General features: G+C 46.2%; 1 protein-coding gene across 1 annotated transcript in view; it reads right to left on the reverse strand.

The window, feature by feature from the left end:
* Positions 1-27,663, reverse strand: part of LOC144486379 (granulocyte colony-stimulating factor receptor-like) — a 274,469-nt gene that overhangs the window by 63,102 nt on the left and 183,704 nt on the right. The window contains exon 11 of the mRNA XM_078204416.1: positions 4,049-4,150. Coding sequence (XP_078060542.1) covers positions 4,049-4,150 — 102 coding nt within the window. The remainder of the gene's footprint in view (positions 1-4,048; positions 4,151-27,663) is intronic.

Consider the following 27,663-nt stretch of genomic DNA (forward strand, 5'->3'; position numbering starts at 1 on the left):
TGTGATCTAACAATGGCACAGCAAGGTCGGAGAATCCTGCCCCAGTTATCTTTGTCTGGAATTCTCTGGCCATTCCCACCAGCAGGATCTTCCAGTTCTGCCAACAATGAGCCCCCGCTGGCAGTGGGAAGTGCTTCCAACAGGAAACCTCACTGAAAGCAGAAGGACTGGAAGATCCCGCTGCCTCCACCGCGGCAGGGGGCATGGAAAATCCTGCCCATGAAGTTGGAATGCTGGAAATAAAAACAAGACTGTGGCATTTTTCAGATTGCCTGGCGCTCGTTCAGGAATGACTGTCCCAGTGGTTGATGTTGATGATCAACCCAGAGTATCTCTTGTACTCATGACGGGAGTAGGATATGCTGCTGGAAATTATCTCAGCTTTCTGTTTCAATGTCACATGTCCTCATTCTTGTCTGATGAGGCTCGAAAGCAAATTATTATTTGGAGAGAATTTTATCACCTCACCGTGCCTGGCACAAATGGCGGTAAGCAGGGAAAATAGAGTGCAAAGCTAAAAATCCGAATCACGCCTGGCTCCAAACATTTTGTGATCCTCCCAGTCCCTTTTGCACGCCGCAAAGCACATCTCACCGAGAGAGGAGACGAGGCTTATTAACACGAGGTTGACTGGATTTCAATCTCATTCGTGAGTTCGACATGTGCCCGGCCCCCTCCTGCAGGCTTCGTACCGCTCGGTGTGACGTCACACACACACTAATCACTACTGGCAGTGGCACCAGGCACCCTGGCTATGCGAGCTGCGCATCGAGTACCAGCGGCAGGATCGGGGGAGCGGCCTGGGAGGGCTGATGCCGGAGGGGGGGGGCGGGGGGGGGGGGCTATGAGCAGGGGCTCATGCAGGGATGGATCGCAGAGAGGATCATGATGGGGGTTGGGAGTTCTCAGAGGTCAGCCAAGAGGAGGGCCTGCTGCTCCGATGCCAACAACCCATGGCGAGGTGAGGGCGAACATGCTGCTGAATATGTGGTGGGTGGGGGGGTCGTCCAATGTCCGTGGGAGTTGGGAGAGGGTCTCCCAGTGCACAGGCTCACTGGCATGTATAGATTGCCCACCTCCAGTGCCCACCGCCACCCCCCACCCTCCCCCCCTCCCCCCCGCCCCCACCCAGTAACAACACAAAGCTCCCAAATCTCCAAAAAATTGACTGAGTGACAGAAGATTGCTGTGTGGAAAGACCGGCGCGGGGAGGGCGGGGGGGGGGGGGGGGGGGGGGGTGGGCGCATGGAGAGGGGAGGGGGGGTGTGGGGAGGGGGGCATGGGGAGGGGGCACGGAGAGGTGGGCGCGGGGAGGGGGGCGCGTAGAGCGGGCGCGGGGAGGGGGGCACGGGGAGGGGGTGCGGGGAGTGGGGCACAGAGAGGGGGGCGCGGGGAGAAGGGGACGCGGATTTGTAATTGTGCAGGTAAGCCAAATTTGCTCATTAATGTCATCGTCTTTTATTTGGAAATGACATATCTGCGCAGATTTAACTCTGAGTTGAGGTGGAACTACTTCTCACAGAGGGTGGTGAATTTGTGGAACTCGCCGCCCCCATTGTGCGGTGGAGTCTGAATCGTTGAATGGTTTCAAGGGGGAGATAGATATATTTCTAATTTAAAAAGGGATAATGGGATGTGGAGAACAGGTGGGGAGGTGGATTTGAGACCAGGGAGAGATCAGCCATGATCTGATTGAATGGCGGAGCAGGTTCGAAGGGCTGAATTTGACGACTTCTGCTCCTAATCCTATGTCCCTATTTAAGTTAGTGGCAAAGCAAATAAAAGAAGTGCTTTGAAACAGATTGGGCCAAATCTATGTAATAGTGTTACCATAGGATATTTCTCTCATATCTTGATTGTGACACCCGTGGACATCTTCCAGACTGCCTCTTCCTGCCATCACTCACTCGTGTCTGGGTCACCCCTCAATCCGAAGCTTCAGCCATCCGGCTTTGCCAATCGCAGCCACTGCCTATTGATGACAGAAGAGTTGTAGAATCCCTACAGTGCAGAAGGAGGTCATTCGTCCCATCGGGTCTGCACCAACCACCATCCTACCCACGCTCTATTCCTGTAACCCACATATTTACCCGGCTAAACCCTTGACATTAGGGTCAATTTAGCATGGCCAATCAACCTAACCTGCACATCTTTGGACTGTGGGAGGAAACCAGAGCACCCAGAGGAAACCCAGGCAGACACAGGGAGAATGTGCAAACTCCACACAAACAGTGACCTATTGAATACAGGGGTTGGAATCTCTTGTTGAAGTTGTACAAGACATTGGTAAGGCCACACTTGAAATACTGTGTGCAATTCTGGTCACCCTATTATAGAAAGGATATTATTAAACTAGAAAGAGTGCAGAAAAGATTTACTAGGATGCTACCGGGACTTGATGGATTGAGTTATAAGGAGAGGCTGAATAGACTGGGACTTTTTTCTCTGGAGTGTAGGAGGCTGAGGGGTGATCTTATAGAGGTCTGTAAAATAATGAGGGGCAGAGACAAGGTAGAAAGTCAATATCTTTTTCCAAAGGTAGGAGAGTCTAAAACTAGAGGACATAGGTTTAAGGTGTGAGGGGAGAGATACAAAAGTGTCCAGAGTGGCAATTTTTTCACATAGAGGGTGGTGAGTGTCTGGAACAAGCTGCCAGAGGTAGTAGTAGAGGCGGGTACAATTTTATCTTTTAAAAAGCATTTAGATAGTTACATGGGTACGATGGGTATAGAGGGAGATGGGCCAAATGTGGGCAATTGGGACGAGCTTAGGGGCTTTAAAAAAGGGCGGCATGGACAAGTTGGGCCGAAGGGCCTGTTTCCATGTTGTAAACCTCTATGACTCTAAGGCCGGAATTGAGCCCGGGTCCCTGGCACTGTGAGGCAGCAGTGCTAACCACTGTGCCACCATGCTGCTGACCTTTCATTGGTTGTCAGACAGAGTGAGAGTTCCAGCGCAGGGAGTTGAGGGGGGCAGAGTGGCAGCAAGAGACTGGCCTTGGTGACGCAGGTGCACCATACATCGGCTGAGATCCCTGTTCACCCCTCAAGATCCCATCCAAAATGGGACAAAAGAGGAAAGTCCCCAGACTGAATGTATTAACTTAACTGTTCAAATATTTATAATATATTTTGATGGTGTTATAGATAATCATTACCATGGTAATGGAGGTAATCATTACGAAGGTAATGCAGGTGATCTTACCGGCTTGTTCCACCAGTCGATCAGTGTGGCAAGCTCGTAAAATCGGGTGGGAGGGGAAAAATTTGGGTTCATTAACTTATCACTCACTTGCCCTTATCCCCTCATCGGGCAAGGTCTTCACCAGCGTGGATCATGTATGGTCCCCCCTACGGGACCATCGTGATGGCCTCGCTGGTGGGACCAGAGGCCATTGAAGCCCCCGGGGTGGTCGGGGGGAAAGCTGGGCAGTGACCCTTGTTCAATGCCAGCCTGGGCAGTGCCAAAAGTGCAGGGTCTGAATGGGGTGGGGGGAGCTCCAAAGGAGGGAGGGAAGCGGGGAACTTTGCAGAGGGGAGGTGGAAAATAGGCTCTGCCCTGTCCCCTACTGGCAAGATTGTGACTGGGAGCTCGCCCAAAAAATTGGCACAATTCCCTCTTTTCACACTTGTTCGGCACTGAATTCCTTTGGTAAGGTCGTCCCAAATATCTTTTCTAATTTTTAGAGGGAAGGTGTTATGAATGTGAGACTTTATAATGTGGCTAACGTCTTCATTACTGTAAATGGAGTATTTGTACCAGCACTGCAGAAAAAATGCAAGGGCCTCCGAAAGATACAGTACAGATTGATGAGAATGTTAGTGGAAAAGAGAAACCTCAGTGATGGAGATAGTTTGAGAAATGCTCGGTGAGACTGATGCTAATCAACTTCATTCTGCCATCAGCTTCGATCCGAGCTTGTCCTGTTCACAGTATGAGCTCAGGCAGCAACCTGAAATGTCACACAGCTATCGCATGGAAACTGATCAAAGAGCTGCCATGTGCCGAACAGAGAAAGAGGTGAATGGGAAGTGAGTGAATTACTTACCTCCTTCTTTAGAATATGCTTCAGTAGAAACTGGGCACGCCACTCCATTGGGAAGCAGAGGGTAGATGGAGATGCTGTAACGTTTCATGGGCTCAATATTTTCTGCAGGGATGAGAGGGAATGAATACAAAGTTTACTGATTTAACATACTTCAAAAGACAAGATTAACCTATCAACAGCACAAATACTGCGTCGTCTCATTGAGGATGTGGCTGAATGGAGTTTTAACTTTTAATATGCTGAAGATCTTCAATCAAACAAACTTGACTTTTTGGTTAAAGTTGTTTTTTTCCACAATGCTGGGATTTTCCTTGTGGCCAGTGGCCTGGAATTTGTTAAAAGACAGAAGGTGTCAGATTCAACAGCTTGTCCTGGGCAGGGATGAGTTGTGAACAGGTTTTTGGGAGCCATTGTTCCTTAGCTGGGTATTGGAATGTGAACAATATGCACTGAGATGATGAGGCCTGAAGTGACCAATGATACTGTGGTTGGAATTGATTGGCCTAATCGAACGGTGCAATTGGAGTTCTGATCAATTCATTGGCTGATTACCAAGGAACATTTGGAGTTTTAACTCAGAGTCATAGAGGTTTACAGCATGGAAACAGGCCCTTCAGCCCAACTTGTCCATGCCGCTCCTTTTTTTAAAACCCCTAAGCTAATCCCAATTGCCCGCATTTGGCCCATATCCCTCTATACCCATCGTACCCATGTAATTGTCTAAATGCTTTTTAAAAGGCAAAATTGTACCCACCTCTACTACTACCTCTGGCAGCTTGTTCCATTCACCACCCTCTGCGTGAAAAAATTGCCCCTTTGGACACTTTTGTATCTCTCCCCTCTCACCTTAAAACTATGCCCTGTGGTTTTAGACTCCCCTACCTTTGGGAAAAGATATTAACTATCTAGCTGATCTATGCCCCTCATTATTTTATAGACCTCTATAAGATCACCCCTCAGCCTTCTACACTCCATAGAAAAAAGTCCCAGTCTATCCAGCCTCTCCTTATAACTCAAACTACCTAGTCCCGGTAGCATCCTAATAAATCTCTTTAATAATATCCTTTCTATAACAGGGTGACCAGAACTGTATACAGTATTTCAAGTGTGGCCTTACCCAATGTCTTGTACAACTTCAACAAGACATTCCAACTCTTGTATTCAATGTTCTAACAAATGAAACCAAGCATGCTGAATGCCTTCTTCACCACTCTGTTCACCTGTGACTCCACCTTCAAGGAGCTATGAACCTGTACCGCTAGATCTCTTTGTTCTGTAACTCTCCCCAATGCCGTACCATTAATTGAGTAAGTCCTGCCTTGGTTCAATCTACCAAAATGCATCACCTCACATTTATCTAAATTAAACTCCATCTGCCATTCGTCAGCCCACTGGCCCAATTGATCAAGAACCTTGCTAACACAAAGAGCTTGTTCAGAAATGCAGTGTGAAGAACCCGGGAAGCAGGCTCACAAGGAGAGATAACATCTGGAAGAAGAAGAGAACAAAGAACTGCTTCCGTGTGACAACAAAATCCTGGCCAGGTTTTAATTGCAAGTGGAAATCAACCTTAAGTAAAGTAACAGATAGTGAGTATTTGGTTTCTGCTTTGCAAATACTTACTGTTGTTTAAGTAGCTACAGAATAAAGGAAATTGTGTTGAAGTATTTAAAGTGGACTTTGTGTTTTTATTCGCTACAGAGGTTAAAACAAGGGTTTGGAATGGAAATAATGAAAACATTCAGATAACCCACAGACTGAGCAGCGACCAGATTTCCCGGTCATTCCCATTCAGAAACTGCTCCCTAGCCAGACCAGCTTGGTATGGCTCCTGCTCTGTCCAAGACCACAATAAACTACAAAGGGTCGTGAACGTAACATCCATCACGCAAACCAGCCTCCCATCCACTGATTCAAAGAACTAAGAAAATTACAGCAAAGGAACAGGCCCTTTGGCTCTCCAAGCGTGCATCAACCATGCTGCCCGACTGAACTAAAACCCCCTACCCTTCCAGGAACCATATCACTCTATTCCCATCCTATTCATGTATTTGTCCAGACACCCGTTAAAACTCACTATCGTATCCGCTTCCACTACCTCCCCCGGCAGCGAGTTCCAGTCACCCAACACCCTATGTATAAAAAACTTGCCTCGTACATCTCCTTTAAATCTTGCCCCTCGCAGCTTAAACCTGTGCCCCCTCGTAATTGACTCTTCCACCCTTCTGACTCCACTTTGTCCATGCTCCTCATAATCTTGTAGACTTCTAACAGTCTCTCAACCTCCGTCGTTCCAGTGAGAACAAACCAAGTTTCTCCAACCTCTCCTCATAGCTAATGCCCTCCATGCCAGGCAACATCCTGGTAAATCTTTTCTGTATCCTCTCCAAAGTCTCCTTCTGGTAGTGTGGCGACCAGAATTGAACACTATATTCCAAGTGCGGCCTAACTAAGGTTCTATAAATCTGCAACATGACTTGCCAATTTTTAAACTCAATGCCCCGGCTGATGAAGGCAAGCATGCCGTATGCCTTCTTGACTACCTTCTCCGCCTGCGTTGCCACTTTCAGTGACCTGTGTACCTGTACACCCAGTTCTCTCTGCCTATCAATATTCTTAAGGGTTCTGCCATTTACTGTATATTTCCCATCTGTATGAGACTTTCCAAAATGTATTACCTCACATTTGTCCGGATTAAACTCCATCTGCCATCTCTCCGCTCAAGCCCCCAACCGATCTATATCCTGCTGTATCCTCTGATGGTCCTCATCGCTATCCGCAAATCCACCCTTTGTGTCATCCGCAAATTTACTAATCAAACCAGTTACATTTTCCTCCAAATCATTTATATATATTACAAACAGCAAAGGTCCCAGCACTGATCCCCGAGGAACGCCACGTGTCACAGCCCTCCATTCAAAAACACACCCTTCCACTGCTACCCTCTGTCTTCTTTGACCGAGCCAGTTCTGTATCCACCTTGCCAGCTCACCTCTGATCCCATGCAACTTCACCTTCTGCACCAGTCTGCCATGAGGGACCTTGTCAAAGGCCTTACTGAAGTCCATGTAGACAACATCCACTGCCCTACCCTCATCAATCAGCTTCGTCACTTCCTCGAAAAACTCGATCAAGACATGACCTCCCCTTCACAAAACCATGTTGCCTCTCGCTAATACGTCCACTTATTTCCAAGTGGGAGTAAATCCTGTCTCGAAGAATCCTCTCCAATAATTTCCCTACCACTGATGTAAGGCTCACCGGCCTGTAATTACCTGGATTATTCTTGCTACCCTTCTTAAACAAAGGAACAACATTGGCTATTCTCCAATCCTCTGGGACCTCCTCTGTATGTGGAGATGCCACATACTTCAGACACATACTTCAGACACATCCACTGTATGTGGAGATTGTAAGTATACTTCAGACACATACTTCAGACACATCCACTGTATGTGGAGATGCCACATACTTCAGACACCCACCTTCTTCAGGTGAGTGGGAATTCTGTTCACAAACAGAGCTTATAAAGACACAGACTCAATTTACATGAATAATGGTTGGAATGCAAATACTTACAACTAATCAAGTCTTTAAGAAACGAAACAATGTGAGTGGAGAGAGCATCAAGACAGGCTAAAAAGATGTGTATTGTCTCCAGACAAGACAGCCAGTGAAACTCTGCAGGTCCACGCAACTGTGGGAGTTACAAATAGTGTGACATGAACCCAATATCCCGGTTGAGGCCGTCCTCGTGTGTGCGGAACTTGGCTATCAGTTTCTGCTCAGCGACTCTGCGCTGTCGTGTGTCGCTGTCGTGCAGAGTCGCTGAGCAGAAACTGATAGCCAAGTTCCGCACACAACCGGGATATTGGGTTCATGTCACACTATTTGTAACTCCCACAGTTGCGTGGACCTGCAGAGTTTCACTGGCTGTCTTGTCTGGAGACAATACACATCTTTTTAGCCTGTCTTGATGCTCTCTCCACTCACATTGTTTCGTTTCTTAAAGACTTGATTAGTTGTAAGTATTTGCATTCCAACCATTATTCATGTAAATTGAGTCTGTGTCTTTATAAGCTCTGTTTGTGAACAGAATTCCCACTCACCTGAAGAAGGGGCTTAGAGCTCCGAAAGCTTGTGTGGCTTTTGCTACCAAATAAACCTGTTGGACTTTAACCTGGTGTTGTTAAACTTCTTACTGTGTTTACCTCCTCTGTCGCCAGTGAGGATACAAAGATTTCTCTCAAGGCCCCAGCAATTTCCTCCCTTGCCTCTCTCAGTATTCTGGGATATATCCCATCAGGCCCTGGGGACTTGTCTACCTTAATGCTTCTCAGGAACCCCAATACCTCCTCCTTTTTGATCTCAACATGACTCAAACTATCTACACACCCGTCTACACACCCGTCTACACTTCCCGCTGCCTCGGAAAAGCAGCAAGCTTAATCAGGACCCCAGGTATACCGGACATACTCTCTTCCACTACCTATGAGGAGAGAAAGGACAAAGAAAAGTACAGCACAGATCACCCCTCAACCTCCGTTGTTCCAGTGAGAACAAACCGAGTTAACTTCTCCTCATAGCTAATACCCTCCAGGCCAGGCAACATCCTGGTAAACCTCTTCTGTACCCTCTCCAAAGCATCCACATTCTTCTCATAGTGTGGCAACCAGAATTGTACACAATATTCTAAATGAGGCCTAACTAAGATTCTGTACAGCTGTAGCATGACCTGCCATTTTTTATACTCAATGCCATGACCGATGAAGGCAAGCAGCCGTATGCTTTCTTGACTACGCTATTCACCTGCGTTGCCACTTTCAGTGAACAGTGGACACGTACACCCAGATCTCTCTGCTTGTCCATACTCTTAAGGGTTCTCCCATTTACTGCATAATTGCTCCATGCATTGGACCTTCCAGAATGTATTATCTCACTCTTTAATGTATTAAACTCAATCTGCCATTTCTCTGCCCAAGTCTCCATATCTTGCTGTATCCTCTGACAATCCTCTTCACTATCCACAGCTACACCAATTTCTATGTCGTCTGTGGACCTATTAATCAGACCAGCTACATTTTCCTCCAAATCACTTCTATATACTACGAACAACAAAGGTCTCAGAACTGATCCCTGTGGAACACTGTTAGTCACAGCCTTCCATTCAGAAAAGCATCCCTTTACTGCTACCCTCTGTCTTCTATGGCCAATGTGCTCTCAAACAGTGCAAACAGACACAAAATCAAGTTGCAGAATACTGATTAGAATGCGAATCCTACAGCCAGCCAGGTCTTAAAGGTACAGACAATGTGGGTGGAGGGAGGAGGTGGTGGGTGGGTGGGTGGAGGCCGTCCCATCGTTTCAGGCAATGGAACCCTGTGCGAGAACCTCTCCGGCTATGTCGAGGGCATCTTGAAGCCTATTGTACAAAGAACCCCCAGCTTTTATCGCGACACTACAGACTTCCTACAGAAACTCAGCACACATGGAGCAGTTGAACTAGGAGCACTCCTCGTCACAATGGATGTCTCGGCACTCTACACCAGCATCCCCCACGATGATGGCATTGCTGCAACGGCCTCAGTGCTCAACGCCGTCAACTGCCAGTTTCCAGATGCAATTTTACAACTCATCCGCTTCATCCTGGACCACAATGTCTTCACCTTCAACAACCAGTTCTTCATCCAGACACACGGAACAGCCATGGGGACCAAATTCGCATCTCAATATGCCAACCTCTTCATGCACAGGTTCGAACAAGACTTCTTCACCGCACAGGACCTTCAACCGATGCTATACACTAGATACATCGATGATATTTTCTTCCTTTGGAGTCATGTGAGCAATCACTGAAACAACTATATGATGACATCAACAAGTTCCATCCCACCATCAGACTCACCATGGACTACTCTCCGGAATCGGTTGCATTCTTGGACACACGCATCTCCATTAAGGACGGTCACCTCAGCACCTCACTGTACCGCAAGCCCACGGATAACCTCATGATGCTCCACTTCTCCAGCTTCCATCCTAAACACGTTAAAGAAGCCATCCCCTATGGACAAGCCCTCCGAATACACAGGATCTGCTCGGATGAGGAGGATCGCAACAGACACCTCCAGATGCTGAAAGATGCCCTCATAAGAACAGGAAATGGCGCTCGACTCATCGATCAACAGTTCCGACGCGCCACAGCGAAAAACCACACCGACCTCCTCAGAAGACAAACGGGACACGGTGGACCCAGTACCCTTCGTCATCCAGTACTTCCCCGGAGCGGAGAAGCTACGGCATCTCCTCTGGAGCCTTCAACATGTCATTGATGAAGACGAACATCTCGCCAAGGCCATCCCCACACCCCCACTTCTTGCCTTCAAACAATCGCACAACCTCAAACAGACCATTGTCCGCAGCAAACTACCCAGCCTTCAGGAGAACAGTGACCACGACACCACACAACCCTGCCACAGCAACCTCTGCAAGACGTGCCGGATCATCGACACGGATGCCATCATCTCACGTAAGAACACCATCTACCAGGTACACGGTACCTACTCTTGCAACTCGGCCAACATTGTCTACCTGATACGCTGCAGGAAAGGATGTCCCGAGGCATGGTACATTGGGGAAACCATGCAGACGCTACGACAACGGATGAATGAATGCCGCTCGGCAATCACCAGGCAAGACTGTTCTCTTCCTGTGGGGGAGCACTTCAGCAGTCACGGGCATTCAGCCTTGGATCTTCAGGTAAGCTTTCTCCAAGGCGGCCTTCACGACACACGACAGCGCAGAGTCGCTGAGCAGAGACTGATAGCCAAGTTCCGCACACATGAGGACGGCCTAAACCGGATTTATGTCACACTATCAGTAACCCCCACAGCTTGCCTCCTGGGCTTGCAGAATCTCACTAGCTGTTCTGTCTGGAGACAATACACATCTCTTTAACCTGTGTTTAATGTTCCCTCCACCCACATTGTCTGTACCTTTAAGATCTGGCTGGCTGTAGGATTCGCATTCTAATCAGTATTCTGCAACTTGATTTTGTGTCTGTTTGCACTGTTTGAGAGCACATTTCCACTCCATCTGACGAAGGAGCAGTGCTCCGAAAGCTTATGGTATTTGCTACCAAATAAACCTGTTGGACTTTAACCTGGTGTTGTGAGACTTCTTACTGTGTTCACCCCAGTCCAACGCCGGCATCTCCACATCACTTCTATGGCCAAGCCAGTTCTGTATACATCTTGCCAGCTCTTCTCTGATCCCGCGTGACTTCACCTTTCGTACCAGTCTACCATGAGGTACCTTGTCAAAGGCTTTACTGAAGTCCATGTATGCAACATCCACTGCCTTTCCCTCATCGATCATCTTCATCACTTCCTCGAAAAACTTGATCAAGTTAGTGAGACATGACCTCCCCTTCACAAAACCATGCTGTCTATCACTAATGAATCCATTTGTTTCCATATGTGAGTAAATCCTGTCCCCAAGAATCTTTTCCAATAATTTCCCTACCACTGGTGTAAAGCTCACCGGCCTATAAGTTCCTGGATTATCCCTGCTGCCCTTCTTAAACAATGGAACAACATTGGCTATCCTCCAGTCCTCTGGAACTTCATCTGTAGTCAATGAGGGTGCAAAGGTTTCTGTCAAGGCCCCAGCCCTTGCCTCCCTCAGTATTCTGGGATAGATCCCATCGGGCCCTGGGACTTTTAAGACATGATGTGGAGATGCCGGCGTTGGACTGGGGTAAATACAGTAAGAGTTTTAACAACACCAGGTTAAAGTCCAACAGGTTTATTTGGTAGCAAATGCCATTAGCTTTCGGAGCGCTGCTCCTTCATCAGATGGAGTGGATATCTGCTCTCAAACAGGGCATACAGAGACACAAAATCAAGTTACAGAATACTGATTAGAATGCGAATCTCTACAGCCAACCAGGTCTTAAAGATACAGACAATGTGAGTGGAGGGAGCATTAAGCACAGGTTAAAGAGATGTGTATTGTCTCCAGACAGGACAGCCAGTGAGATTCTGCAAGTCCAGGAGGCAAGCTGTGGGGGTTACAGATGGTGTGACATGAACCTAAGATCCCGGTTTAGGCCGTCCTCATGTGTGCAGAACTTGGCTATCAGTTTCTGCTCAGCGACTCTGTGCTGTCGTGTGTTGTGAAGGCTGCCTTGGAGAATGCTTACCCGAAGATCAGAGGCTGAATGCCCGTGACCGCTGAAGTGCTCCCCCACAGGAAGCGAACAGTCTTGTCTGGTGATTGTCGAGCGGTGTTCATTCATCCATTGTCGTAGCGTCTTGTTTGGCTGTAGAGATTTGCATTCTAATCAGTATTCTGTAACTTGATTTTGTGTCTCTGTATGCCCTATTTGAGAGCAGATATCCACTCCATCTGACGAAGGAGCAGCACTCCGAAAGCTAATGGTATTTGCTACCAAATAAACCTGTTGGACTTTAACCTGGCGTTGTTAAAACTCTTACTTTTAAGACAGCCAATACAGCCTCCTTTTTAGTATTGACATGACCCAGAATATCGACACACCCTACCCTAGGCTCCTCATCCATCAAGTCCCTCTCTTTGGTGAATACTGAGGCAAAGTATTTATTTAGTATCTCATCCATTTCCTCCGGTTCCATGCATAGATTCCCTCCACTATCCTTGAGTGGACCAACCCTTTCCCTGGCTACCCTCTTGCTATTTACATAGGTATAAAATGCCTTAGGATTTTCCTTATTCCTGTTTGCCAAAGACTTTTCATAACCCCTTTTAGCCCTCCTAACTCCTTCCTTAAGTTCCTTCCTACGTTCTTTATATTCTTCAAGGGTTTCATCTGTCCTAAGCCTTTTAGACCTTATGAATGCTTCCTTTTACTTTTTGACAAGGTTTTTTCAGAGGTTGGATAAACTCGGTTTGTTCTCACCGTAACGACGGAGGTTGAGGGGTGACCTATTAGAAGTCTACAAGATTATGAGTGGCATGGACAGAGTGGATAGTCAGATGCTTTTTCCTAGGGCAGAAAAGTCAAGTACTAGGGTACATAGGTTTAAGGTGTGAGGGGAAAAGTTTAGAGGAGATGTGCGAGGCAAGATTTTTTACACAGAGGGCGGTGAATGTCTGGAACACACTGCCCGGGGAGGTGATAGGAGCAGGTAAGATAGTGGCATTTAAGGGGCAACTAGATGAATACATAAATAGGATGTGAATGTAAGGACATGGACTTCATAAGTGCATAAGGTTTTAGTTTAGGCAGGCATCATGATCGGTGCAGGCTTGGAGGGCCGAAGGGCCTGTTCCTGTGCTGTACTGTTCTTTGTTCTATACTCTCAGCCCCTCCACACTGGCTAAATCACCTGCTTTCCTTTTGTTGAAACAAGTTTCCAGTCATTGTGCATTTTCAATGGCTGTAACTCTGAGTTCCTCAGTGTTGACCTGGGGTTACGCTCTCAGAGTTTTACAGGTATAGATTTGCACGGCAATTGCCCGAAGTATTAACGTCCTCTCTCTGCAATTGTACTGCACTGGGATCAAACCAAGAATGTGATTTAAATCCCAAATTTTGGATGGTTCTGGCAGTTACACTAATACTTACTCAGAGAAAGTTAGAACAATTAAAACCTCTTCCAACCTCCAGTGTTAAAGTTTATTTTTTAATTAATGTCACAAGTAGGCTTACATTAAAACTGCAATGAAGTTACTGTGAAAATCCCCTAGTTGCCACATTCCAGCGTCTGTTCGGGCACATTGAGGGAGAATTTAGCATGTCCAATGAACCTAACCAGCACGTCTTTCAGACTGTGGGAGGAAACCCATGCTGACACGGGGAGAATGTGCTAAACTCCGCACAGAGGTTGACTGGCAGAAGGCAGGGAGTGGGGATAAAGTGATCCTTCTCAGGATGGCAGCCAGTGACTAGTGATGTGCCTCAGGGGTCAGTGCTGGGACCACAGCTTTTCACAATATACATTAATGATTTGGAAGAAGGAACTGAAGGCACTGTTGCTAAGTTTGCAGATGATACAAAGATATGTCGAGGGACAGGTAGTATTGAGGAAGCAGGGGGGCTACAGAAGGACTTGGACAGGTTAGGAGAGTGGGCAGATGGAATACAATGTGGAAAAGTGTGAAGTTATGCACTTTGGAAGGAGGAATGGAGGCACAGACTATTTTCTAAATGGGAAAATACTTAGGAAATCAGAAACTTGGGAGTCATTGTTCAAGATTCTCTTAAGGTTAACGTGCAGGTTCAGTCGGCAGTTAGGAAGGCAAATGCAATGTTCGCAGTCATGTCGAGGGGGACAGAATACAAGAGCAGGGATATACTTCTGAGGCTGATTAAGGCTCTGGTCAGACCACATATGGCATATGGTGAGCAGTTTTGGAATCCATATCTAAGGAAGGATGTGCTAAACTTGGAAAGGGTCCAGAGGAGGTTCACAAGAATGATCCCTGGAATAAAGAGCTTGTTGTATGAGGAACGGTTGAGGACTCTGGGTCTCTACTCATTGGAGTTTAGAAGAATGAGGAGGGATCTTATTGAAACTTACAGGATACTGCAAGGCCTGGATAGAGTGGACGTGGAGAGGATGTTTCCACGAGTAGGAAAAACTAGAACCAGAGGGCACAACCTCAGGCTAAAGGGACGATCCTTTAAAACAGAGATGAGGAGGAATTTCTTCAGCCAGAAAGTGGCAAATCTGTGGAACTCTTTGCCACAGAAGGTTGTGGAGGCCAGGTTACTGAATTTCTTTAAGACAGAGATAGATAGGTTCTTGATTAATAAGGGGATCAGGGGTTATGGGGAAAAAGCAGGAGTATGGGGATAAGAAAAAAAATCAGCCATGATTGAATGGCGGAGCAAACTTGATGGGCTGAGTGGCCTAATTCTGCTCCTATGTCTTATGGACAGTGACCCAAGCTGGGAATTGAACCCTGGTCCCTGGCAGTGTGAGCCACTGTGCCACCAACTAGGTGGCCATTGTAAAGACCCAGACTGACCTGACCCTCCCCACAGGACTCCCCACACCCCAACTACCCCCCATTATGGCTTTCTCACCACTTCAACCCCCCCGCCCCACCCCCAAGGATTCCTCCCACCCACAGACCTGATCTGACGCCATCAGGAGGGGATCTGGAATTAAGAATCTACCAATAACCATGGAACCATTGTCGATTGTTGGAAAAAACCATCTGGTTCACTAATGTCCTTTAGGGAAGGAAATCTGCTGTCCTTACCTGGTCTGGCCTACTTATGACTCCAGAACCACAGCAATATGGTTGACTCTGAACTGCCCCCTGAACAAGGGCAACTAGGGATGGGCAATAAATGGTGGCCAGCCATCAACATCCATGTCCTACGAATGAATAAAAAAAACCAACCTGCAGACCTAACCCTCCGATGACCTCTGACCACTCCCCCTTCCCCTCGTAGGTTTGAAAGCCCCCTTGTGGTAGAGAATTCTGCGGCCTACATTTCCAGGATGGCGAATGCTCGCTCGGTGCTATCTTGAGAGCACATGTGAAGCTAGCTGTTCACACTGCGACTATGCAATTCACCACTAACTGGATGCTGCCATCAAGCCAGAAATGGTTCTGTCTATCACACAAGTGAGTATTATGCTCTCTGAATTTCAGTACCAGTGTGATGCTTGGTATCTAGGCCATACGTCTCAATGACTGGCGGGTCACTGACCATTCCCAACCAGTGCGTGCTTGCAAAACCCAAAACATAAGATGTGAATCCACTTGCTCAACAATGCTGATTATGCTAAGAATTACACCGAGAAGCAATTTAATATGATCAGCCTGGCTCACAGTGCACACACTTACCCATATTAGAAGCTTCGTTTATTCACACACTGGACCCCGTCCATTACCACACGTGTGTGCATTATGCCTTTTTCAACTAAAAACAACAGACTGGGGAGATAGCAATTCCCTGCTTCTTTCTCCATGGCAACACCTCTACCAATCAGAGGCCACTCACCAACCAATCAGCTCTCGTGCAGCATTAATTGCTGTTCCTTTTCTAATTGCTACAAAGCTGCCCTGAGGAGTGAAAAATGGGAAGTTTCATCGGCATATCTCTTTTGTTCAGCAATAATCAAGCTCCCTACCACCAAATAATGAAGAATGTTGATTAATGTTGTTGCTAAATTACTTGTTTTTGTTCTGGCCACACTAGTGTATTATCACCTGTGATGTGCTGATCTTGATGTGGATATACTAGATACTGTTAAAGGAGCTTGTGTTCATGTGGGTCTCTCGACTTAGCATTATTTGGTAACCCTGCAAAGCCCTTACACAGCCCAGGTATTCATGAGAAGGGGGTAACAGAAACAGACAACAAAGACCCAAGGTGTCATCAAGCAGGAGACACATCGTTATTGGAATCTACATGGTATTAGAAAATATTGTGTGGTCCAGGAATCCAGACTCTCTCAGGGACTGGCTCGCACATCTGATTGGCATAGCTCACCCTCCTCTCTATCAGACATGGCTGTCTCCATTCAATCCTCCTTCTCCTCGATGGAGAGAGAGAGACAATGGCCGTCAGTGACATATTGCAAAGTGCCACCTGGTTTGTTCAAACTGCAGAGGTACACATTGAAAATGGTCTGCTGAGTGGCTATCACGACACCTTCCTTCAGGCACAGTGTCCAGATCATATACTGCTCTCAGCTCCAGCCATCTCCAGCCAAACCAAGTTCCAGGCGGACGACCATCCCTAATGAGGTTTGCATTGTGGCTATTACCCTGAGGACCTGCAAGCTCCTGCATTATTTATTGTTTTTTTATTCATTGGTTATGGGCACTGCTAGTTGGGCCAGCATTTATTACCTATTCCTAATTACCCTTGAACTGAGTGGCTTGCTTGGGTATTTGGGTCAACCAGATTGCTTGGATCTGGGGTCACATGTAGGCCAGGCTGTATTAAGGTGTCACCAACTTCTGATTTATCTCAGGTGTCTGTCTTCTCACAACCAACTTTAAATCTGGTTCTTGCAGATGCCTCTTTAACTCAGAGGTTTCCTTCCCTAAAAGACATTCGTGAACCAGATGGTTTTTTACAACAATCAACAATGGTTTCACGATCATCAGTAGATTCTTAATTCCAGATTTTCATTGAATTCAAATTTCAAATCTGCTGTGGCGGGGCCCCATGGGGTCTCTGCATTACTAGTTGTCAGGAAGCAGAGGTAGTTTTAAATAATCTATGTTCATATTTTTGGGTATTAGAAATAGCTTATATCTTTAAGTTTAATTTGAGTTTCTGTATTTCAAATGCTTCAGTTTAGTTCAGATGCATGCATGTTAATAAGAGTTTGCGACGTGAAAGAAAACGTGGCTTACAGGAAAATTAAGTTGTTGCATAGCAACCAGGGATCACCCTTGGACAGAAATAAGTTGTGAGTTAGTCATAAGTTAGTGTCAGAGAAGCTCGGCACAAGGAAGGGAAATGCAGAAAGCACATTTGCCAAAGGAACAAAATATAGTCCCAAAAAGGAGGAGCTGAGGACAAAAGAAAGTCTCAGGAAGATAGTTAAGTTAAAGGAACAAAGAGTGAGAGCTGAAAAAGTCCTGTTCAAGAGAATTCAAGTATAAAGCAGAGAAAGTGTTCTGAGTTAAAGAGGCATCTGCAAGAACCAGATTTAAAGTTGGTTGTGAGAAGACAGACATCTGAGATAAATCAGAAGTTGGTGACACCTTAATACAGCCTGTGAAGCAGAAATGTTCTGTTGGCATGGCTGGGTACCTAAAGGTTGTGTAGAAGCTTGAATGCATGGAGTGATCCAAGGCAGAGGAGAGATTGAAATCCTGGATGTGGATCCTTGGTGAAGGCACTCGCGAAATCGCTGTTTGGGTAGATTTCAAAGTATGTTCTTCAAGAGTGATGTTTGGAAACCCTCCTGTGAACGTCAGGTACAGTGAGACCAGTCGGCTCACAGTGTGATAAGCATCTGGGGGGATTTGATGAGAAATCCACAGAAGTTGTTTTTGGTGGTACTGTCATTTGGTTTCAGAGTGTGATGTGCTTGGCCACATTACACCTATTGGTTTATGTGGACTGTGTGTTTACTCAGAAATTACAGTATAAGATCTATTTTGTAATTTGTATTATTCTTAAAAATCTGTGTACACCTGTAAAGATGTAAGTGGAACAAAGGAGTATTGTTAATCTTTTCCTGTTTAATGAAATTTTTATTCTTTTGTTAAAAGTTAATTTGCAGTCCTGTGACTCTGTTCATCCATGTCTCTGAACAAAAGACAAATGTTACAATCTATCAAGCCATGGTTCCACCCTGGGACCTGACTGTCCGATAATAACATTGGCTGGGATAGTAACAATGTCCAGTGACAATACTACTATGCCATCACTTCCCTGATGATTGTGATCTCACACAATATGGAAGATTGATTGGCTGATAGTGTCCCTCTGACTGTCCAGATGGAACTTTTATTCCAACATGGATGCAATCAATGCCCCCTTGAACCTTTGGAAATCCAAGCTGCAACACCTCTGTCTCCTTCAACTTAACTGGCGCTGTCACTTGCAAAATGTTGTACACTGATGGGCACACCTAAACATGGCATCTGTAAAGAATGTAAGTGATAGGCTGCAGGCTGCGTATTATCATTAAAGTCTCCACATACTGCCTGGAATAATCCAGAAGTGAAGAGGATCAATGGCCACCCACACAATTGACGACAATCCCCTGAGAAAACATGTCACCAAGGGATGTGATTGAGAACTACAGTCATTGAAGGCACTGTAATTCCAGCATCTGCCAGTCAGACATCCTGACCCTATAGACATAGCTATAATTTGGACAAAGCTCGGCACAACATCGAGGGCCGAAGGGCCTGTACTGTGCTGTACTGTTCTATGTTCTATATATACCATACCCATAGGCTCCCCACTATCCACCTTGCTGGTTATATCCTCAAGGAACTCAAGCAAGTTTGTCAAGCATGACTTTCCCTTCATAAAACCATGTTGACAATGGTGGATTGAGTTTCTCTTTCCAAATGCTCAGTCATCTCCTCCTTAATGATTGATTCCAGCAACTTCCTCACCACAGGGGTCAAGCTAACCAGCCTAGAGTTTCCTACTTTTTGCCTCTCTCCCTTTTTGAATAGGGGCGTCACATTCGCGTGTTTCCAACCCACCGGAACCAGAATCCAAGGAATTTTGAAATATCACAACCAACGCATCCACTATCTCTACTGCCACTTCCTTTAATATCCTAGGGTGCAGGCCATCAGGTCCCTGAGATTTATCTGCCTTTAATCCCGTTAGCTTATTCAATACCTTCTCCCTAGCCATGGTTATTGCACCAAGTTGCTTTGCATTAACTACAGTCTTTGGAAAATCTACATTATTCTCTACCATGAAGACAGCGGCAAAATATCCATATGTAGCCCTAATCCTTGGAAAAAACATCACTCTCTCACCCCTCTGGTCTGAAAAACAACCATTGACTATGACATGCCATTTTCTGTCCTTAAGCCATTCTTTTAATCCAATTGCACACTGGCCCTCCTATTCCATTAGCCTCAATATAGCTATGTGGTCCCTTGTCAAATTTAACCAATGCTTTCTGGAAACCCAGTTAGTCAACGTCCATAGACACCCACTTTCTGACCTTCATTGTGATCTCCACAAAAAAAATCAATGAGATGAGACAGATATGATCGCCCTCAACAAAGCAAAGTGGCAAGGGGCAAGTTCATATTTGTTCAGTCACCTGGTCTTTAAAAACAGATTCTCGTATCCTGAGGATATACCCCAGAATACTGAGACAGGCAAGGGAGGAAATTGCTGGGGCCTTGAGAGAAATCTTTGTATCCTCACTGGCTACAGGGGAGGTAAACACAGTAAGAGGTTTAACAACACCAGGTTAAAGTCCAACAGATTTATTTGGTAGCAAAAGCCACACAAGCTTTCGGAGCGCCAAGCCCCTTCTTCAGGTGAGTGGGAATTCTGTTAACAAACAGGGCATATAAAGACACAAACTCAATTTACATGAATAATGGTTGGAATGCGAATCTCCATACAGGGGAGGTCCCAGAGGATTGGAGAATAGCCAATGTTGTTCCTTTGTTTAAGAAGGGTAGCAAGAATAATCCAGGTAATTACAGGCCGGTGAGCCTTACATCAGTGGTAGGGAAATTATTGGAGAGGATTCTTCGAGACAGGATTTATTCCCACTTGGAAATAAGTGGACGTATTAGTGAGAGGCAACATGGTTTTGTGAAGGGGAGGTCATGTCTTACGAACTTGATCGAGTTTTTCGAGGAAGTGACGAAGATGATTGATGAGGGTAGGGCAGTGGATGTTATCTACATGGACTTCAGTAAGGCCTTTGACAAGGTCCCTCATGGCAGACTGGTGCAGATGGTGAAGTCGCATGGGATCAGAGGTGAGCTGGCAGGTGGATACAAAACTGGCTCGGTCAGAGAAGACAGAGGGTAGCAGTGGAAGGGTGCGTTTCTGAATGGAGGGCTGTGATCGGTGCTGGGACCTTTGCTGTTTGTAATATATATAAATGATTTGGAGGAAAATGTAACTGGATTGATTAGTAAGTTTGCGGACAACACAAAGGTTGGTAGATTTGTGGATAGTGATGAGGACCATCAGAGGATACAGCAGGATATAGATCAGTTGGAGACTTGGGCGGAGAGATGGCAGATGGAATTTAATCCAGACAAATGTGAGGTAATGCATTTTGGAAGGTCTAATACAGATAGGAAATATACAGTAAATGGCAGAACCCTTAAGAATATTGATAGGCAAAGGGATCTGGGTGTACAGGTACGCAGGTCACTGAAAGTGGCAATGCAGGTGGAGAAGGTAGTCAAGAAGGCATACGGCATGCTTGCCTTCATCGGCCGGGGTATTGAGTTTAAAAATTGGCAAGTCATGTTGCAGCTTTATAGAACCTTAGTTAGGCCGCACTTGGAATATAGTGTTCAATTCTGGTCGCCACACTACCAGAAGGATGTGGAGGCTTTGGAGAGGGTACAGAAAAGATTTACCAGGATGTTGCCTGGTATGGAGGGCATTAGCTATGAGGAGAGGTTGGAGAAACTTGGTTTGTTCTCACTGGAGCAACGGAGAAGCCTACAAGATTATGAGAGGTGTGGACAGAGTGGATAGTCAGAAGTTTTTTCCCAGGGTGGAAGAGTCAATTACTAGGGGGCATAGGTTTAAGGTGCGAGGGGCAAGATTTAAAGGAGATGTACGAGGCAGATTTTTTACACAGAGAGTGGTGGGCGCCTGGAACCCGTTGCCGGGAGAGGTAGTGGAAGTGGATACGGTAGTGACTTTTAAGGGGCGTCTTGACAAGTACATGAATAGGATGGGAATGGAGGGATATGATCCCCGGAAGGGTAGGGGGTTTTAGTTAAGTCGGGCAGCATGGTCGGTGCAGGTTTGGAGGGCCTGTTCCTGTGCTGTAATTTTCTTTGTTCTTTGTTTTTGTAACTTCACCAAGACTGATGTTAAACTGATAAGTTTGTAGCTAAGAATGTGAGATCATAAGAAATACATGCGCACACTTAACAACTTTGGAGGAAGTGTTGAACAGATTAAAAGAAGCAGGAGTAAGGTTCAAGAGGGAAAATCGCATATTCCAAGCCCACATAGTAACATATTTGGGATTGAGAGTTGACACTCAAGGATTGCATCCTATGGAGAAGGTTAAGGTGATTCAAAGAACAAAGAACAACAAAGAACAAAGAGAACAAAGAACAATACAGCACAGGAACAGGCCCTTCGGCCCTCCAAGCCCGCGCCGCTTCCAGGTCCAAACTAGACCATTCTTTTGTATCCCTCCATTCCCACTCCGTTCATATGGCTGTCTAGATAAGTCTTAAACGTTCCCAGTGTGTCCGCCTCCACCACCTTGCCTGGCAGCGCATTCCAGGCCCCCACCACCCTCTGTGTAAAATATGTCCGTCTGATATCTGTGTTAAACCCTCCCCCCCTTCACCTTGAACCTATGACCCCTCGTGAACGTCACCACCGACCTGGGGAAAAGCTTCCCACCGTTCACCCTATCTATGCCTTTCATAATTTTATACACCTCTATTAAGTCTCCCCTCATCCTCCGTCTTTCCAGGGAGAACAACCCCAGTTTACCCAATCTCTCCTCATAACTAAGCCCCTCCATACCAGGTAACATCCTGGTAAACCTCCTCTATACTCTCTCCAAAGCCTCCACGTCCTTCTGGTAGTGTGGCGACCAGAACTGGACGCAGTATTCCAGATGCGGCCGAACCAACGTTCTATACATCTGCAACATCAGACCCCAACTTTTATACTCTATGCCCCGTCCTATAAAGGCAAGCATGCCATATGCCTTCTTCACCACCTTCTCCACCTGTGACGTCACTTTCAAGGATCTGTGGACTTGCACACCCAGGTCCCTCTGCGTATCTACACCCTTTATGGTTCTGCCATTTATCATATAGCTCCTCCCTACATTATTACTACCAAAATGCATCACTTCGCATTTATCAGGATTGAACTCCATCTGCCATTTCTTTGCCCAAATTTCCAGCCTATTTATATCCTTCTGTAGCTTCTGACAATGCTCCTCACTATCTGCAAGTCCTGCCAATTTTGTGTCGTCCGCAAACTTACTGATCACCCCAGTTACACCTTCTTCCAGATCATTTATATTAATCACAAACAGCAGAGGTCCCAATACAGAGCCCTGCGGAACACCACTAGTCACAGGCCTCCAGCCGGAAAAAGACCCTTCCACTACCACCCTCTGTCTTCTGTGACCAAGCCAGTTCTCCACCCATCTAGCCACCTCCCCCTTTATCCCATGAGATCCAACCTTTTTCACCAGCCTACCATGAGGGACTTTGTCAAACGCTTTACTAAAGTCCATATAGACGACATCCACGGCCCTTCCCTCGTCAACCATTCTGGTCACTTCTTCAAAAAACTCCACCAGGTTAGTGAGGCATGACCTCCCTCTCACAAAACCATGCTGACTATCGTTAATGAGTTTATTCCTTTCTAAATGCGCATACATCCTATCTCTAAGAATCTTCCCCAACAACTTCCCCACCACGGACGTCAAGCTCACCGGCCTATAATTACCCGGGTTATCCTTCCTACCCTTCTTAAATAACGGGACCACATTAGCTATCCTCCAATCCTCTGGGACCTCACCTGCGTCCAGTGACGAGACAAAGATTTGCGTCAGAGGCCCAGCGATTTCATCTCTCGTCTCCCTGAGCAGCCTTGGATAGATTCCATCAGGCCCTGGGGATTTGTCAGTCTTTAAATTCTCTAACAAACCTAACACTTCCTCCTTTGTAATGGAGATTTTCTCGAACGGTTCAACACTCCCCTCCGAGACACTCCCAGTCAACACATCCCTCTCCTTTGTGAATACCGACGCAAAGTATTCATTTAGGATCAGAGAGCACCATATCCCAGAAACATATCAGAACTTAAATCATTCTGAGGGTTGGTGAATGATTATGGTCAATTAATCCATAGAACCCCTACAGTGCAGAAAACGTCATGTTAATCCAGGCATTTTGTACAGATATTAGGAGCAAGAAGGTAGCTAGGGAAGGAGTAGGCCCACTCAAGGATAAAGGAGAAAGTGGGTGAGATCCTTAATGAGTACTTTGCATCGATAATCACCAAAGAGAGGGACATGGAGGATGTTGAGGTTAGGGAAGGATATGTGAATACTCTCAGACAGGTCAATATAATGAAGGAGGAAGTGTTGGACGTCTTAAAATGCACTAAGGTAGACAAGTCCCCAGGGCCAGAGGAAACCTATCCCAGGATACTGTGGAGGCAAGGGAGGAATTAGTTGGTGCCTTAACAGGTGTCTTTGCAAGCTCTTTGGCCACAGGTGAGGTTCCAGAGGACTGGAGAATAGCCAGTGTTGTTCCTTTGATTAGGAAGAGAAACAGATAATCCAGATAATTACAGGCCGGCGAGCCTGACGTCAGTGGTTGGGAAACTGTTGGAGAAGATACTGAGAGACTGGATTTATTCGCATTTGGAAATGAATGGACTTGTTAGTGATAGGCAGCATGGTTTTGTGTGGGGAAGATCATGTCTTACCAACCTGAGAGTTTTTTGAGGAGGTGACAAGAATGAGTGACGAGGGAAGGGCCGTGGATGTTGTCTACTGTAAGGCATTTGACAAGGTCCCTCATGGTAAACTGGTACAAAAGGTAAAGTCTCATGGGATCTGGGATGGGCTGGCTAGATTGATACAGAACTGGCTTGGTCACATCTCCCACTCCACCTGATGAAGGAGCAGCACGCTCCGAAAGCTAGTGGCGTTTGCTACCAAATAAACCTGTTGGACTTTAACCTGGTGTTGTTAGACTTCTTACTTAGTCATAGAAGACAGAGAGTAGCAATGGAAGGGAGTTTTTCAGAATGGAGATCAGTAACTAGTGGTGTTCCACAAGAATCAGCTAGGACCTCTGTTGTTTGTAATTATATATAAATGATCTGGAGGAAAATGTAGGTGCTCTAATGAATAAGTTTGAGGATGACACAAAAATTGGTGGAGTTGCAGATAGTGATGAGAATTGGCCGTGTGGTTAACAGTGAAGTTGAGTGTCTGGGGTTACAGGAAGATATAGACGAGATGGTCAAATGGGTGGATAAGTGGCAGATGGAATTTAATCCTGGTAAGTGCGAGGTGATGCATTTTGGAAGCAGTAATCTGACAGGGAAGTATACTGTGAAAGGTCTGACACTGGGAAGTTCCGAAGAACAAAGGGACCTTGGAGTGTTTGTCCATAGGTCTCTGAAGGTCTTTTATAGACCTCCTAAAAGTTCTAGAGAGGTTGAGGAAAGGATTGCGGAGTCAATCCTGCTTAGGAGTGAAAGTAATAGGGCAATTGTTATGGGGGATTTTAACTTGACTAATATTGACTGGAATTGTTATAGCTCTAGCTCGTTAGAGGGGTCAGTTTTTGTTCAAAGCGTGCAGGAAGGTTTTTTGACTCAGTATGTAGACAGGCCAACTAGAGGTGAGGCTATATTGGATCTGGTGCTGGGAAATGAGCCAGACCAGGTGCTAGACTTGGAAGTTGGTGTGCATTTTGGTGATAGTGACCACAATTCGGTTACGTTCACCTTAGTGATGGAAAGGGATAGGCATGAACCTCGGGCCAGTGGTTTTAGCTGGGGGAAGGGTAATTATGAGGCTATTAGGAGAGAATTAGGAAACATAGGTTGGACTAGGAGATTACAGGGACTGGGAACGTCCGACATGTGGAGTTTTTTCAAGGAGCAGCTACTGCGAGTCTGTGATAGGTATGTCCCTGTCAGGCAAGGAGGAATTGGTAGGGCTAGGGAACCGTGGTGCACCAAAAAAGTTTCTTTGTTGGTTAAAAAGAAAAAGGAGGCTTATGTTCGGATGAGACGTGAGCACTCGGGTAGTGCACTAGAAAGCTTTAGATTGGCTAAGAGGGAGTTGAAGAGCGAGCTTAGAAGGGCTAAAAGGGGACATGAGAAGACTTTGGCGGATAGGGTTAAAGAGAATCCTAAGGCGTTCTATAGGTATGTCAAGAACAGAAGGTTGGTTAGGGCAAGTTTAGGGCCAGTTATAGATGGCAGAGGGAAGTTATGTGTGGAACCGGAGGAGATTGGTGAAGCATTGAACCAATATTTCTCTTCGGTGTTCACGCAAGGGGACATGAATATAGCTGAGGAGGACACTGGGTTGCAAGGGAGTAGAATAGACAGTATTACAGTTGATAAGGAGGATGTGCAGGATATTCTGGAGGGTCTGAAAATAGATAAATCCCCTGGTCCGGATGGGATTTATCCAAGGATTCTCTGGGAGGCAAGAGAAGTGATTGCAGAGCCTCTGGCTCTGATCTTCAGGTCGTCGTTGGCCTCTGGTATAGTACCAGAAGATTGGAGGTTAGCGAATGTTGTCCCATTGTTTAAGAAGGGGAACAGAGACTTCCCCGGGAATTATAGACCGGTGAGTCTCACTTCTGTTGTCGGCAAGATGTTGGAAAAAATTATAAGGGATAGGATTTATAGTTATTTGGAGAGTAATGAATTGATAGGTGATAGTCAGCATGGTTTTGTGGCAGGTAGGTCGTGCCTTACTAACCTTATTGAGTTTTTTGAGAAAGTGACCAAGGAGGTGGATGGGGGCAAGGCAGTGGACGTGGTATATATGGATTTTAGTAAGGCGTTTGATAAGGTTCACCATGGTAGGCTTCTGCAGAAAATGCAGATGTATGGGATTGGGGGTGATCTAGGAAATTGGATCAGGAATTGGCTAGCGGATAGGAAACAGAGGGTGGTGGTTGATAGTAAATATTCATCATGGAGTGCGGTTACAAGTGGTGTACCTCAGGGATCTGTTTTGGGGCCACTGCTGTTTGTAATATTTATTAATGATCTGGATGAGGGTATAGTTGGGTGGATTAGCAAATTTGCTGATGACACCAAAGTCGGTGGTGTGGTAGACAGTGAGGAAGGGTGTCGTAGTTTGCAGGAAGACTTAGACAGGTTGCAAAGTTGGGCCGAGAGGTGGCGGATGGAGTTTAATGCGGAGAAGTGTGAGGTAATTCACTTTGGTAGGAATAACAGATGTGTTGAGTATAGGGCTAACGGGAGGACTTTGAATAGTGTGGAGGAGCAGAGGGATCTAGGTGTATGTGTGCATAGATCCCTGAAAGTTGGGAATCAAGTAGATAAGGTTGTTAAGAAGGCATATGGTGTCTTGGCGTTTATTGGTAGGGGGATTGAATTTAGGAGTCGTAGCGTTATGTTGCAACTGTACACAACTCTGGTGCGGCCGCACTTGGAGTACTGTGTGCAGTTCTGGTCCCCACATTACAGGAAGGATGTGGAGGCTTTGGAGAGGGTGCAGAGGAGGTTTACCAGGATGTTGCCTGGTATGGAGGGGAGATCCTATGAGGAGAGGCTGAGGGATTTGGGATTGTTTTCGCTGGAAAGGCGGCGGCTAAGAGGGGATCTTATTGAAACATATAAGATGATTAGAGGTTTAGATAGGGTGGATAGTGATAGCCTTTTTCCTCTGATGGAGAAATCCAGCACGAGGGGGCATGGCTTTAAATTGAGGGGGGGTAGTTATAGAACCGATGTCAGGGGTAGGTTCTTTACCCAGAGGGTGGTGAGGGATTGGAATGCCCTGCCAGCATCAGTAGTAAATGCGCCTAGTTTGGGGGCGTTTAAGAGATCCGTAGATAGGTTCATGGACGAAAAGAAATTGGTTTAGGTTGGAGGGTCACAGTTTTTTTTTTTAACTGGTCGGTGCAACATCGTGGGCCGAAGGGCCTGTTCTGCGCTGTAATGTTCTATGTTCTATGTTCTATGAAAGGCAGGTTAATAGGGTGGTGAAAAAGGCATATGGCACACTCGCCTTTATCAATCGGGGTATAGATTACAAAAGCAGAGAGATCATGATGAACATAAGAACATAAGAAATAGGAGCAGGAGTAGGCCATCTAGCCCCTCGAGCCTGCCCCGCCATTCAATAAGATCATGGCTGATCTGAAGTGGATCAGTTCCACTTACCCGCCTGACCCCTAGAACCCCCAATTCCCTTACCGAT

The sequence above is a fragment of the Mustelus asterias genome, unplaced genomic scaffold (assembly GCF_964213995.1).
Source record: "Mustelus asterias unplaced genomic scaffold, sMusAst1.hap1.1 HAP1_SCAFFOLD_327, whole genome shotgun sequence".
NCBI classification, from domain to species: Eukaryota; Metazoa; Chordata; class Chondrichthyes; order Carcharhiniformes; family Triakidae; genus Mustelus; species Mustelus asterias.